General features: G+C 41.5%; 1 protein-coding gene across 1 annotated transcript in view; it reads right to left on the bottom strand.

The window, feature by feature from the left end:
* LOC146644605 (low-density lipoprotein receptor-related protein 1-like) overlaps positions 1–14001 on the bottom strand; it is a 78710-nt gene that overhangs the window by 53657 nt on the left and 11052 nt on the right. Inside the window, exons 2-3 of the mRNA XM_085394852.1 lie at positions 13812–13958; positions 1216–1353 (exon numbers count right to left, since the gene is read on the bottom strand). Coding sequence (XP_085250978.1) covers positions 1216–1353; positions 13812–13958 — 285 coding nt within the window. The remainder of the gene's footprint in view (positions 1–1215; positions 1354–13811; positions 13959–14001) is intronic.

Below are 14001 nucleotides of genomic sequence, written 5' to 3'. Positions count from 1 at the left end.
ATGGAAAAGGAGAGGCACAAAATTACGAACGCAGATGTCCCAGCGTTGAGTCAGAGCTCTGTCAAGGCCAATACTCTTCTGCACTTCTGCAAAGAGAGTACTTGAACTAAGAGTTTACATCAAATATCAGCTCATAATAATGCATATTAGAACTCTGCCCCACTCTCTCCAAACAGCTGCTGTGCCTTGCACACCCCCCTGTGGGGCCCCTTTGGGAGCTTTTCTACTGCAATGTCATTGCAAATGGTGTATAGATAGTTTAAAGAGGAGTGGTTAAAGTTTGTCTGCCTGTATTATTGCAGGGTCTTTACCTTACAATATAAAGCACCTTGTGATTTGGCGCTATATCAATAAAACTGAATTGAATTGGCATGTCTGTTGACAGGCTGCCTGTATAACCGAATAGTGAATATAAACTGCTGCGATCCACATCCTTGATCCAGATCCTTTATTATCGCTCTGATTCACTAACAAGTTTCTTAGTCTCCAAATAATTCAGCTGACACACAAACAACCTCCCCCCCACCCCAACCAAAAACCCCCCCAAAACAAAACAAACAAACACTGTTGTTTATAATGGAGCACTGTAACAAAAAAATAATTTCCCCCAGGGATCAATAAAGTATTCTGATTCTATCCTTCTTGGCAGATGTGACAAAGACAAACTTCAGACAGTTACAGGATATCTGAGCACTACCTTGCAGAATACTGAGTCAGCTCTCAAAAGGCAGCCAGTGTTTGCTCTTTTGTTAGCTGCAACAAAGAAATACACTATGGACTCAATATGTTCCATCACTCATTCTTCTGTTGTCTCTAATTAATAGGGGAGGATGTGATGGGATTTTTCTCAGCTGCATCTGGTCTGAATGCTTATTATTCCTGCTAGGATTGGGGGAAACAGCCTCATAGCAGAGCTGATTGATAAATTAATGACTTTTTTTTCCCTTGAAAGAGAAATTCCATAGTAATTGCACAAGCTAGGACAGGCCAACTCATTAAATGGCCCAACAGAGGGGATGACTCGATAAAAATGATGGTTTGGGATGGAAAGACAAGAACATTTTGTTTATAACAGAAACTGTCTGGTTAATTTTGACCCACAACAAAGGGCAAAAGTGTCAGTATGACAGAGGAGAAGGGGTGTGTGTGTGTGTGTGTGTGTGTGTGTGTGTGTGTGTGTGTGTGTGTGTGTGTGTGTGTCACTTTGTTTCCTACCTCTGCAGTGAGGCCCCTCATCCCAGCCGTCAGTGCAATCAACGACTCCATTACAAAATCTGCTTGCATGGAGACAAACTTCCACATCCAGGCATGGATATTTATTGACAGGACACTGGTTCACTTTGTTGTGTGTGCCTGGAAAACATGCAAAAGATTTTTTAAGTAAAAGCAGATGTATAAGGCAATATTTTAAGGCAGTAAAACTCAAAGATGAAGCAGAATAATGCATGCATCTAACCTCCCCCCCCCCCAAAAAAAAAAAAAAAAACCCCAACAACAACAAAAACAAAAACACATCGTAAATTCACAACTGAGCTTAATGAGGCTTCATAAAACTATTAAACGCATTTTACATACTTAAAAGTGAATTCCTGGCATCAAAAGAATTAAATTTCTTTATGACTCATTAAAGAACTCTTCTAATGTTGCTTAATTTTATAACATTTATTGAGGAGGCTGTCATGTGCAAAGAGAAACTGTACAGAGATTTTCCTCGGTTGTCCATTAGTTTTGCATACTACTCTGGTGAGGTCCTGGCTTATTATTTCCTAGTATTATATGGACAAAACCCTTATAGTTAAATCCGCGACCTTTAAGATCATCACAGGTGAAAGATTCCCCAAAGGGAATTGTGTCTAGGGATGGGGATTGATGAGGTTTTATTGATACCAATTCCATTATTGAATTTGCTAATCGATCCAATTCCCTTATTGATTCTTGACCCAGTTTCATATGAGAAAACAAGTATGCCTGCAGATTTCCAGTGCAGTACAACTACTTTATCATTTATTTATTTATTATTTAATCCCAAACAGACTATCGCTTAATGCTAGATGAAGAAATGAAAGAATGTCATTTATTGAAAGCTTTATTTGTTGCAGGAGATGTTTCAGCATGTTTCTGGCGTTCCCACCTCAATAATGATGTTAAAGACATTACAAATAAGTCGTTATCATGTTTCTGCATGAAGCAATGCTTTGGATCGCTTCATCCTCTCTGCTGTGACCGCCTTTTTCTGATAACACTAGACATGCATGTAGCAATACTGTTGATTTGCAATCAGTGTGCATTGCCAGCACCTGCGGACACTGATAAAGGAATTGATAAGCTCCAACACCGGTTTTCAGTTCCAATCCCTATTTGTGTCTCCTGTTGGGACACAACCAGCAATATTTTTGCTTGTCAGGCAAATGTGTAAACCACTGCACAATAGAGCCATCATAAAACAACAACATATATTAAAACTATTCTGGGCTTTATATACTAATAATAGAGTTTTAAAATAGTATCACCAGTGTGCCAGAGAGGCAGAATTCAGAAAAGGGGTGCAGCAGTCGCTGGCTACATAGAAGGGCTAAAATTAAAGAGATAAGGCTAACATTAATAAACATTTGCAGATAAAAATGTTTTATCTTTTACTCTAAATGGCTCACATTACTTACTATGGTTGACTGAGTTCCAGTTGGTTTAGGTCACTTCTATTATCAGAGAATTAAACATTTAGCTTTATAAAAAGGGCCTAAAGTTATTTTGCTGCCTGTATTTACAGGCCATAATGACTTTGTTTTGCTTTTAGATTTGCTGCTGTAGGCAACAAGTTGCACGATTGGTGCACAGTGTGTGTTTTGTTTTTCTAAGGTGCAAATTTGACACTAAAGGCTTCCTGCATGTGTTACAGCACAAGTGATACACAGCACATGCAAACATGCGGTTACCTTTAATGCGCTCACATATTAAAAGAGAGTTTGCAGCATAAGATCACTTGGCAGACACTGAAGGAAATTTTTAAAAGAAAACACTGATAAATACTGAATCTTAAGGAGTGCAGAGGACAGGGGCCATAATGTCCTCTGGCCTAGAAAATGCTGAGTTAAAAAAAAAAGACCAAAACATACAGTAGAGGCAGCGTCTCTTCCCTCGATCTTTCCCACTCTTCTTCTCTCTCTAGCTTTCCTCTCGGCCCACACTGCAGAGTAAACAGTTTGCCTTGGCTGTTTTTCTTCTTCTTCTTCCTCCTCCTCCACCTCTCCCTCTTTCTTTCTTTCTAACATCTGCTGACCCATTTTAGAAAAACACTTGAAGCAGAACAAATAAAGTTCACCTCCTTCACAGGAAACGATCTGCAGAGTTCTGCAGAATACATGTTGTGCTGGGATACGTTTTCAGAGGACGCTATCTGAATATGCACATAGCCCGAGCAGCAAACCTGCTTCAGATGTTCGCATACACAAATTCTCAGTTTTCTGAATATTAACCAGCTGATGCAGCCAAACTGCAGTTTATCTGACACTAGTTGCAGCTTTCCTGATTGTAAACCCAGCAAAGCAAATGCAGGGGAATGAAAACATAGTTTTTAAAAACTTGCTGTGTTATATCTTTGTATAATGCATATCGTTTGAGTCTTAAAAGAAAGTTACACGTCTCTTAATGCCCAAGACAAGCCATAACATACATGTGGGAGAAAGAATATTTGCCTGCATGGTGGCATTCCCTGATGAAAACCACTAGCATTCCTTCTGAGGCTCCCTGATCCATCCAAGAGAGATTAGTAACCACACACTGAACATCACATTTAACTCTGTTAAAACAAGTGCCTTAAAGTGACACGAGCTTCCATAACGATCCCACATCAGCAGCCTGCGTGGAAAATGTGCCACATTCAAACTTAGAATTAGCTTCTCATACATCTGGCTTAGGGAGGAGAGTAGCTCTCCCGTATGGGGGATGCTAGCATATTAGCAGCCCTCCTACAGCCTTGGCCTCTAAGCCAGCCTGATTTACATGCAACAGACTGCCAATGTGGGGATTTTTACATAAACGACAGTACCAGGAATAATCTGCCATGTACACTGGAAAAGAAACCCTGCCAAGGATTTAGCATTTGTCGTCAGTTCTCGGGGGAGTATAAAAGACGAGTCGGAGTGCAAGACATCTGAATTATACCAACAGCAGAAACATGCATCTTTGCAACTGTGTGTCGAGGGAGCTTTTTTCTTGAAATGTGATCTGCTGACGACTGAGCAGACAGGTAAACTCACACACTCGCTAATCAAAGTAAACCAGGAATTGGATTTCTGTGCTCTACGGCCACCGAGAGACTAAAAAGATTGATCTCTGCTTTCCATCACACCCACAACAGGCTCTTCTTCTACACACATCTCTACTTCTGCTGACAGGGCAGCAAGCAGCAGAACTTTTTGGAAAACACACTAACAACTGCTAACAATCAAAAAGACTGACTACTTTGTGTTTCACAACACAGTAATACATTGGCAGGAGCTGAATAACGACCAGCAGCAGAAAGCTAAATAGAAAAGACAATATGGAGGATTAAATAACTTGTGGGGGACAATAGACATGAACCCTGTACCGGCTGCTCCAGTTTGGGAAATTGTTGGCAGTGTATTTTACTGGAAGCAGCCTTTTTCTATTACTTTGCAAAGCTGAAGGGGAAATAAGACGTTTTAATACAGCTCTGCAGCTTTTGGTGAGCATTTTTTGCTTAGACCAGGTAAACCAGGTAGCAGGTAAAACATCTCATCAGTGGGCTGCTTTAACATTATCTGGATAGGTTTTCTGCAGCTGCTGAATCCTTGAAGTAAGACAACAGCAGGTGGCGTTTCTTAGCGGTTTGCTTTTGCCAGTTTGTAACAGCTGAATTTCTTTTTCTTGTATCAAATAATCTATTGTACTTAAACTGTACAATGACAAAATATAAATTATATGAACAAAAGGGGTATTTGGATCGATCCCATTCTGGTTTGAAGTACTTCAAAGTATTACACGGCCTACACGGTGCTTTCAGTGACTAATTCTATCTACTGTTCAGTTTGAATGGTTTCTAATCTCAAATCTGGTTTCCCAGGCATGACTAATTGTTAGTGACCTTTCGAAGCCGATTACGCTGACTGGTTCTCACAGATGGTTTTGACTCTGCATTGTCTTTAAAAATAATACAATTTTCAAACAAATCCTATGACAATAATAACGATGAGAATGAAATGCAATTTGTAACAGATTAAAAAATAAGTGCTCCATGACAGGAGAAAACCAAACATAGGAGACGTCTTCACTGCTCGAGCCCAGAACTGAAATGATGTCAAACAAGATGAACTTTCATTTGCACCCAGCTTTTACAGACTTATGTGGTGTCACTGATGCAAAGGTGTAAACAAGTCAGAAGTGCCGTTTCTGTGTTATAAGATCACTAAATCCATGTTGTTAGTATGTAAAGAGTTGGGCTCATTTCTTCTTTATGGTTTATTACTCTTACAATAACCAGTGTTAAAGTCTGTAGTGGTTGGGTATTTCCTTTGCCCGTGCTCAATTTTCACACATGCAATAGGTCTCTGAAGTGTTTCCAGCAGCGAGAATGCCGCTGACGCACTGAGTCGGAGTAACGTAACTTGTCGTAACAATGTCCTTGTTAATTTGGGTTGAACCCAGGACTGTATAGGCGTTGGCTGAATAGCAGTGGTGTACACAGCTGACAGCCTTTCCAACAGTCCTCACCTGATTCATCATTTCAAGCGTTCACATATAAGAAGGCGAGGAGTTTCATGAAAAGCTTCCCGGCAGCGATTGTGAAAACAAAACAGGAACACAGAGAAACTTCTACGTTGAGCCCCAGGTCTTAGTTAATTTATTCATTGACTGCCAGGAGGTTGCACATAACAAAACAACTTTACCGTATCTCCGGCCTTACCTTGCATTTGATCCTGCAGTTTATATTCCACTTTATTCACATTCTCACAGCATCATTTATTTACTGCTCTCCACAGCAGCTATTTTCACGGTTATGCACATCACTGTGTCTTATGGTTGCCAACTTTCCATCAGTTTCAATCACAACACAGCTCAGAGCAAGGGACTGTTGATTGTTCTGTTTGCTTGTTGGTGAGGTCAAGCCCGACTTTTTTCTTTAAAAAAAAAAAAAAAAAAAAAAAGAATATTAACCGACAATTTATTTGTCTGGATTAAGTCCCTCATGCTTTTGTTATCCCACATAACCAACCCCCCCCCCCCCCCCCCGCCAAAAAAACCCCATCTTTGCTGTCAACGTACAGAAAGAAATACCTCACTTAATTCTATGAGACCAGTTCTGCAGCTGTCATTTACATTTTATTAATTTTACTGACATTTTTACTCTTTAGCATTATTAAGCCACCTCACTCTGAGATTGCAGAGATTCTTTACTGAGGCAGAAAAAGGGAAAATTACAACTCCCACACCTATTAGCGAGCAGAATGAGGATCATTACATCGATGCACTAAACATCAGGATCATTTAACAGTGATATAAGCATAACCTCACAGCGGCCTCCGGGATCTTTATTGTTAACTGTTCTCCGTGACTTACTTCTTTCATTCTCAACGTATCACATGTGAAAAAAATTATCTGAGATTCATCGTAAAACAAACTGAGTTGCAATGCCAAACTCGTTTAACTGTCACGGCATTTCTATTGCAGTGTGCAGTCTTTGCCAAGAGCACAGTGCACACTTTAGATAATGCATCACCTTCAAAAATAAGCACAGCTATCCCTTGTATGTCGTGGGTTCCACTAAGGTTTTACTGATGGACACCAGTGAAAGACGGTCTTTCCTAATGTGCGCTTCCCTCCTACACCTCAGGCTTCAGATCCAACCATCCCCCATCCTCAGTAGTTATGCAATTACCTTAAATTTAGATCCCCTGTCGATCTTTTGTTCTGCTCATAAAAGCCCGCGTTTCTTCCTGCTCTCTGGGTTCCATAGCAGCCCCTGACTGACTCCCATACAGTCTGCTGTCAGCTCGATTTAAAATGTCACGCAGGGTGACAGGCAGGCCTGCCCACTGATGGACTCTCCCCACTCTGGAGTCACACACTTTGCAGCGGCATACAAAATGAGCACATGACTATGGCAAACCCTACTGAGGAGAAATCCACTGGGAGCAGACGTGTGTGCTAGTTTTTACCCAATTGTAATGAAACAGTACAATAAATACAATGCCACAACTGAACTGTATTGTAGGTTTTGTGTATCTAATACCTCTGTCTTTCTCTGCATGGTACAATCAAGATACTGACAAGGATCGTGTGCAAATGACCCAAAATTCATGTTTGAGTATCATGCACACAGACATGACTACAAAAGGGTTCAGCAACGGTAAACTCATTAAATAGCAAAACATATTTGGAAAAAAACAGCACTTCTCTTCCAAAAGTTCCAATGAGCGTTAAAATGAATACACACTTTGCTTCAGTTTCACTATTTTGTTGGGAAAAGTACATTTATCCATTTCAAGCTAAACACAGACCAAGCACAGGATTTGCCTGCAGACAGAAGAAAATCATGTCAAACTAGTAGTTTGGAAAATGGTTGAAGTTTAGATTTTGTTATTCCTGCTATGGACACTTTAGCCCTATGAATATCCTAAATAAAATAATAATAATCAAACAACTAATCCACAGATTTAAAAACTATTTTAGCAGCCCTCCAAGCTTGTGTGGATTATTTCTCCAGGCTGAATTCTTCGAGTGAAGCAGCACATCGCATCTATTCACCTCCTTGTTTACCCAAATGTGCTGGCATAATTGATAGGTTGTTTCACTCAAACCATTACTGTATAAAAGCTGTTGCAAAAAAATATTTACAAAAAAGTCATCTCCGCAAGCAAAAGAGACTGCATAGGAACCATAACGAGTAGGGAACAGAGATGAATCTACTTAAGCCACCGGACAGGGAGGAAGACGGACAGACACAGGACAAAGAGAAAGATGTTGGGAAGGAGACAGGGTGTGTCGGAGACAGCAGAGAAAGGGAAGTGGTGTCTGCGTGGTGTGTGAAAGCCCTGCGATCGTGGTCTTTTGATAGGCTGGTGAAGCTGAGGAGGGCTCAGGGCTATAGACCAGAGGGATTTACAGGGCTTTTCTCCTTCCTCTGTGGAAGCAGTGTGTCAGCCACTGCCACTACAGACCCTCTTGCCCCTGCCTAGTGCCCCCTGTGACTACAGCTACATGACTGATTATAGGCCATGAAAGGATCCCCCCCAACCCCCCAAACATTACTGTAAAAGGCTGTTTCAACAGAAAGAGGATCAGAGCCTTAAAAAGACATTTCCATTTTCCTCCTCAGCCTAAACGCTAATCTGCTCATTTTCTCCTATACAAAGGCTTTTTCTGTAGGAATAGCTCCTTCTTCCCATGACTCCATGCCTGCATCCCAAACACCATGACAGCGGCCGCCAAGACATGGTTGTCCTGGAGAGGCTGCTGATGCATGACAGGCAAGGGACCAGGCTGGCCAGCGTCCAGAGGGGGCGCAAGGGCAAGAGATGGACAGATAACCTTGTTGTGTGGCCTGCAGCCGCCTCAGGCAGCTGCGTGGAGATGATAGCTCAATCTCCCCATCAGACCTCCTCATTAGCTCGGCCCCAGGCCACAGCATGCACTGACATGGAGCACAGTGTTTGGGCTAGGAGGCAAGCTATATGCTGTGAGGTACTATGCGCTGTACAGCACTGTGCCACTACACCATTGCATCAAAGTCTCTGAAGGAGTTTCCAATATGTTCATTACAGCAAACTGTAATGGTGCAAACACCCAAGATGAAATAATATGATAATAAGCTGAAATAAACATTTCATAGAAAGCAGTGTGTGTTTTGTGGTCCAGATTTGGTCATAGTTTCATTAAATATCTTTAGCCTCTTTGGACAAGAGCCCCTCCGTTTCATTATGAAAGTGCATTCCAATGCATATCCCCTCAAAATTACTTTCCGCCATCAACAAGGAAAACAAATCAACGTGTGTGTCTGACTGCATCTACACAACATACTCGCCACATCAATAAGCCAATGGGGACAGTTATCATGCCAAACTGATAGTGTGAGTACAGGGAGTATCTTAATATTTACAAGAGCTAACTACTTTCAATTACAAGGTCATTTTCTCCCCCCTGAATGGGACTTGATGATACCCTATGAGGAAAGAAAAGCTGTGTATTTGCATGACTGAGATGCAATTCAACCGCCTCTTTATAGTCATCCTGTGAACATTTTCATGTTAAATCAGAAGACTTAAAAAAACCAAACTACCAAATTAGAGGCAGACAATCGTTGAATCTGATGTTAAAAGGGATTCCTGCATGGAAAGTGCTTCTCATGATTGAGAAAGTGCTCACATGCTAGACTTCTTTAAACATCTGTTCCCACTCTCTGGCTCAACCACACTGAATGTGGGTCATGCAAGAATCATAATTGCATACAGACTTGACATACAGAGAGGAAGAGTCTTTTTCCCTTCTTTTTAGAGCAAGTGCTTGTGACAAGGAAGCAAAGTAACTACACAGCACTTTTGATTTTACCAGCAGCATCCTCTATAAGCCCTAACCAGGACTGCTTGAAATGAAAGCTATAATTGTCATGTATAAAAAAAGATTAGTCAGTCAGTTATTGCTGTAAAATCTCAAGACCTCGGTGAAATGCTTTCCCCATCCCTCTAAAACTAAAAAAGAAAAGTGCCAAAAAAAAGCTGCTGTTGCTGTTGAACGGAACCAGCAGGAATACTAATGAATGTCAGTGACAGTGCAAGTAACGATGTCTCAAAGGATTTACTTTTGTTTGTGGTACTAACTAGTTATATAAACCTTTGTATTCTAAGAAATACCGCTCGTGTGGAAGTGTTTGCACAAGCATAAAGGTAAATTGGATGGTTAATAAGCACAGCGTGATAGCAAGCTTTTATCCACATCTCTTTATCCCACACTGCATCAGTTCTATGCACTTAAAGGCCTGCATTGATATAACAGCCCAAACACCCGTCCCTGACCACTTTATATCTGCCAGATAGGGCCAATTCTGCAACGTTTTACAACTACCTATAGTAACATTTAAAAAGCAGCAGTCCTAAACAGAACACCATCGCCGAGACACACAGAGTACAAACTCCTGCCCCGAGGCCACATGTCAGGGACTTCCTGAGACCTAAGCCTGTATGTAATTGAGGTGAAATGGCCTGTCTGGACTGAACTGAAGCCACGCAGTGAGGAGGAACCAGTGCAGTCCTTGGGAGTGGCTAACAGGGTCACACTGACAGCCAGGAGTCTGTACAGGCAACCTCATGATGGATGTTTGAGAGGGAGGTGTACACTGGCCCATACACCGAAAGCCTGCGTAATTCCATGTGCAACCCCCTCCCACCCCGCCTCCAAAAACCACATGTTCATACATGGACCGCCTCACCACTCAGCTTCAATGCCCCTGCGATAAATAAGCCTTCAGACTAATAACGCTAACACACAATACTGACACCCCCACCTGGATCAAGCTAGCACCCCAGTCACAGCTAGCGCCTCATGCAGTGTTACTACCCTGCTACTGTGGGTGAAGCTCGTCTTTAGCTTCTCAACATAATTACAGCCTAGATGAGTGGCTTGGAAATGACAGGCAATTAGGCCTCCAGACAGTATGATACTGAGGAGCACCCTTACTTCCAGAAAGGATACTTGAGGTGTAGATGAAAGATCCAGACAAATACACACATTTACGACTTCCCCTCTCACACACTCTGATAACAAGTGAATTCATGATCACTGTAAGCAAAGCAGGTGTAATTTTCAGCAGAAACGACACATGCATCAGTCCAATTAGCTGGACCGGTGTCAAGAAACAAGCAAAAGGATGAGTAGAATAAACCAAGCAGATTCTTACTTGAACTTTTGAAAAGCTTCATATGTGGCTGCGTGCACTGCCTGCAGTGTCACTGTTTGATTTACAGGATGGACAGACTGTGGGGCAATCCCTTAGCGGGATAGAAGCACAGCCAAGGAGCAGATGATTAGAAAGCAAAGAAAAAGGGGAAGATTGGGAGGAAATGATTTTTTTTCTAAGCCGATATCCCTGTAAGTGTTCTCTGTAGACCAAGTGTGCAGATGGTAATTAACTTAAACGGTAGATAATGTCGTAATTATAGTAGCGTGCACCACTCTATTTCGCGTCAACATTAACACACAAAATTAGACTGTGGTTTGGAGGCATGTCGAAACGCAAGTCTAGAGAGAGGGGAACTTCTCGTAATTCTCTGCCATCAACATAAGTTTGAAAGTAAAAGTTAGACTGCTTTTGTAAACGTTGAAGCTGATAAAATAAAGCAGTGGATAAACACAGGATACAGTGAACTTTTCGACATAAAAACAGTGCACCTAAACAAAGCCTCTGCAGTTAATCCAGATTTTAGCCCTTTCACATGGATCATTGCCTTCCTTTTTATCTACCATTTCCATAACAGCTCAGTTGTGAGCAGCCTTGTTTACAGCCAGCTGCACAGATCATCCTATGATGCTTTCCAGTAGGGGAGTAACCAGACCGATGACCTGCAAACTGTTTCGCCCTGTGAATGGAAAAGCCAGGATAAAGGGAAAAAGACTTTTCCATTCCTCTGAGTCAGAGGAGGATTTTAAATAACCTTTAGAGCCATACTCTTTCAGAGTCTCTGACTCCATCTCTGCTGGCTCAGGCCCATTCGCTCTGTAGCTTTATCTGCAGCCCTCCATTCTAAACACTACTCAAATTTAATGGATGGCTCAACTAAAAGACTTTGGATAAAATCACAGTCTGGCCGCCTTTCTTTGTGATACTTAAAAGGCGCCCGGCCTTTAATTTACTTATTAGACTGCAAACACAGAGCGGCACAGCGAGAACGTGCATTTACTGCAGTAACATGTTTATTAAGGATGCTTTAAAAAAAACAAATACGAGTAAAGAAGCGCCTTAACTAAAAGATAAAACGAGAGGCAGCGTAGAGCCCATGGGAAGCGGGTAATTGAGCAGAACATATCTTGATGTTCTGGTGAAACCCTGCTCTCCATCTCTCCCTGCAGAAGATGAATCACACCATTGTTTGTGTCACCAAAATTACATAAGAGCTTTGCAGACCTCACTCAGTTCAATTGCATGGTAGAAAAGGGCAGAAATTGAATAACTGCATCTTGCTAGAATGAATTAGGTGGACCACACACGTTTTGTTTTTCCAAAACGCCTTTAAAAAGAAAAAAGTAAAGTCCTTAGCTAAACTAATAAAGAAAGAGTTTGGCTGTTAGCAGTAAATTATCACGGTAAAATGTGCATGACTCTTTAAATATGGGGTCGTGACAGATGAAGTAGATGAGAGAATCCTTTCTTTTTAGTTTGAATGAGACACAGATCATCTCTTCTTTCTTTCTACTTTATAGGAAAGGAAAATGAGACTTTCTCCATTTCAGCACTTTTACATATAGGAGATCACAGCATCCTATGAGTAGTGGTGCGTTACTGCTGGGCTATATTACATCCACAGTAACTAGGACCGTTAACACTGTGAGTCACTGCCTTGCCTTTGCATGCCAGTATACGGTGAGAATCCTATGAGAGATGTAAGGTGTGGCACAATAATATTATCATTAGCGTCTCCATATAAACAGCAGGAAGGCTTTTACCAGAGAGTTTATGGATGGAGAAGCTGTTAGATGTGAGTGGTTGGGACAAGAGTCTTTGGGACAGATCCCGCAAGAGTCCAGACAAGAGCAGACACATCCCTGAAGATTCAGACTAAACAAGGCCACATTAGAAGAGCCATAATTCAGCCGAGCAGCATTCTTTGCAGAAAGAGACAAACCTGCCTCCTTATTCAGTCCTAAATTTAACTGTCTGAACATTGCACTGCTTTGTCTTCAAAGCCATTTAAGGCTAGTCATTTTGATGTCTTACATCATATGCAGAAAATACACCGTGATGCATGGGCTATAAAAAAGGTCACTTTTTTCTCCAAAAGGCTCCTCATTTTGATTACAGTGCACCGGCCAAAGCAGGAAAGTACCAGTAATATGGCTGCAGGGTAAGGCTGGGTGATACGTAAGAATTTTCCAACCAACAATTGTCAGTCCAATAAACTGATGATAGGCGATATATTTACGCATGCACAGGCTTTTTGATGGGCGTAGCAATGTAATCATGCACGGACTGATTTGCGTGCTTAGAACACAAAAGAAGTCCAAACACGGACAACCTAATTGGCTTGGTGGAAAATGCATGAAAAACGTTTCCCATTGATGTCACACATGGCACGGAAATGTTGGCTGGAAGAGACATTTTGATTTTTAACTTATTTGTTGTTTGGTTGAGTGTGTAAGACAGACAAATACTGGAACAGCCTGTAAACACGGTTATACTGGAAAAAATAAGCAAGTTTCTATTTGTTTCCTTCCCCACCGTTGTGTTTTTTTTTATATTTAAATAAAATGTTTTTGGTTTTTTTCTGAAAACAGGCGACTGTCGTCCTTTCTTTCTGTTATGAGTTTGAGTAAATGAATCGCTGCTGCACTCTCAGGAGGGTGCATTTGCTCGCAGCTGTGGAGAGCGCCGTTAAAACAGCGCTATTATTTATTTCTGTTGACTGCTTCTGTTAGCTTCAACCAACATTATAAGCAAACTTACTCATGGGCAAATAAATAAATCGCCCTTGTAAAAACGATCGATAGCCTCAGCCCATCGTCGATAGTCAATATATTTGTCCAATCGCCCAACCTTACTGCAGGTGACACACAGGTTTTGGTAGCCGTTCGTGTAGAATATTTACAGATATCTGGAGATTCATCTGAGCCATCTGGACAGTCCTTCTCCCCATCACAGCGCCAGCCTTTGGAGATACAGGTCACCTGGTCCTTACATACAAACTGTTTAGAGCTGCAAGTCTTGGGCTGCTCGTCTGCTTTGGAGCTGGGAGCTGAAAAAGAAAAGCAGGAAAGAAAGGTGATGGTCATAGAATC

The sequence above is a fragment of the Rhamphochromis longiceps genome, linkage group LG20 (genome assembly GCF_057381845.1).
Source record: "Rhamphochromis longiceps isolate RC_006_pf linkage group LG20, R_longiceps_female_GT1.1, whole genome shotgun sequence".
NCBI classification, from domain to species: Eukaryota; Metazoa; Chordata; class Actinopteri; order Cichliformes; family Cichlidae; genus Rhamphochromis; species Rhamphochromis longiceps.
The sequence above is the reverse complement of the archived record's forward strand: the minus strand, read 5'-3'. Positions and strand labels throughout refer to the sequence as shown.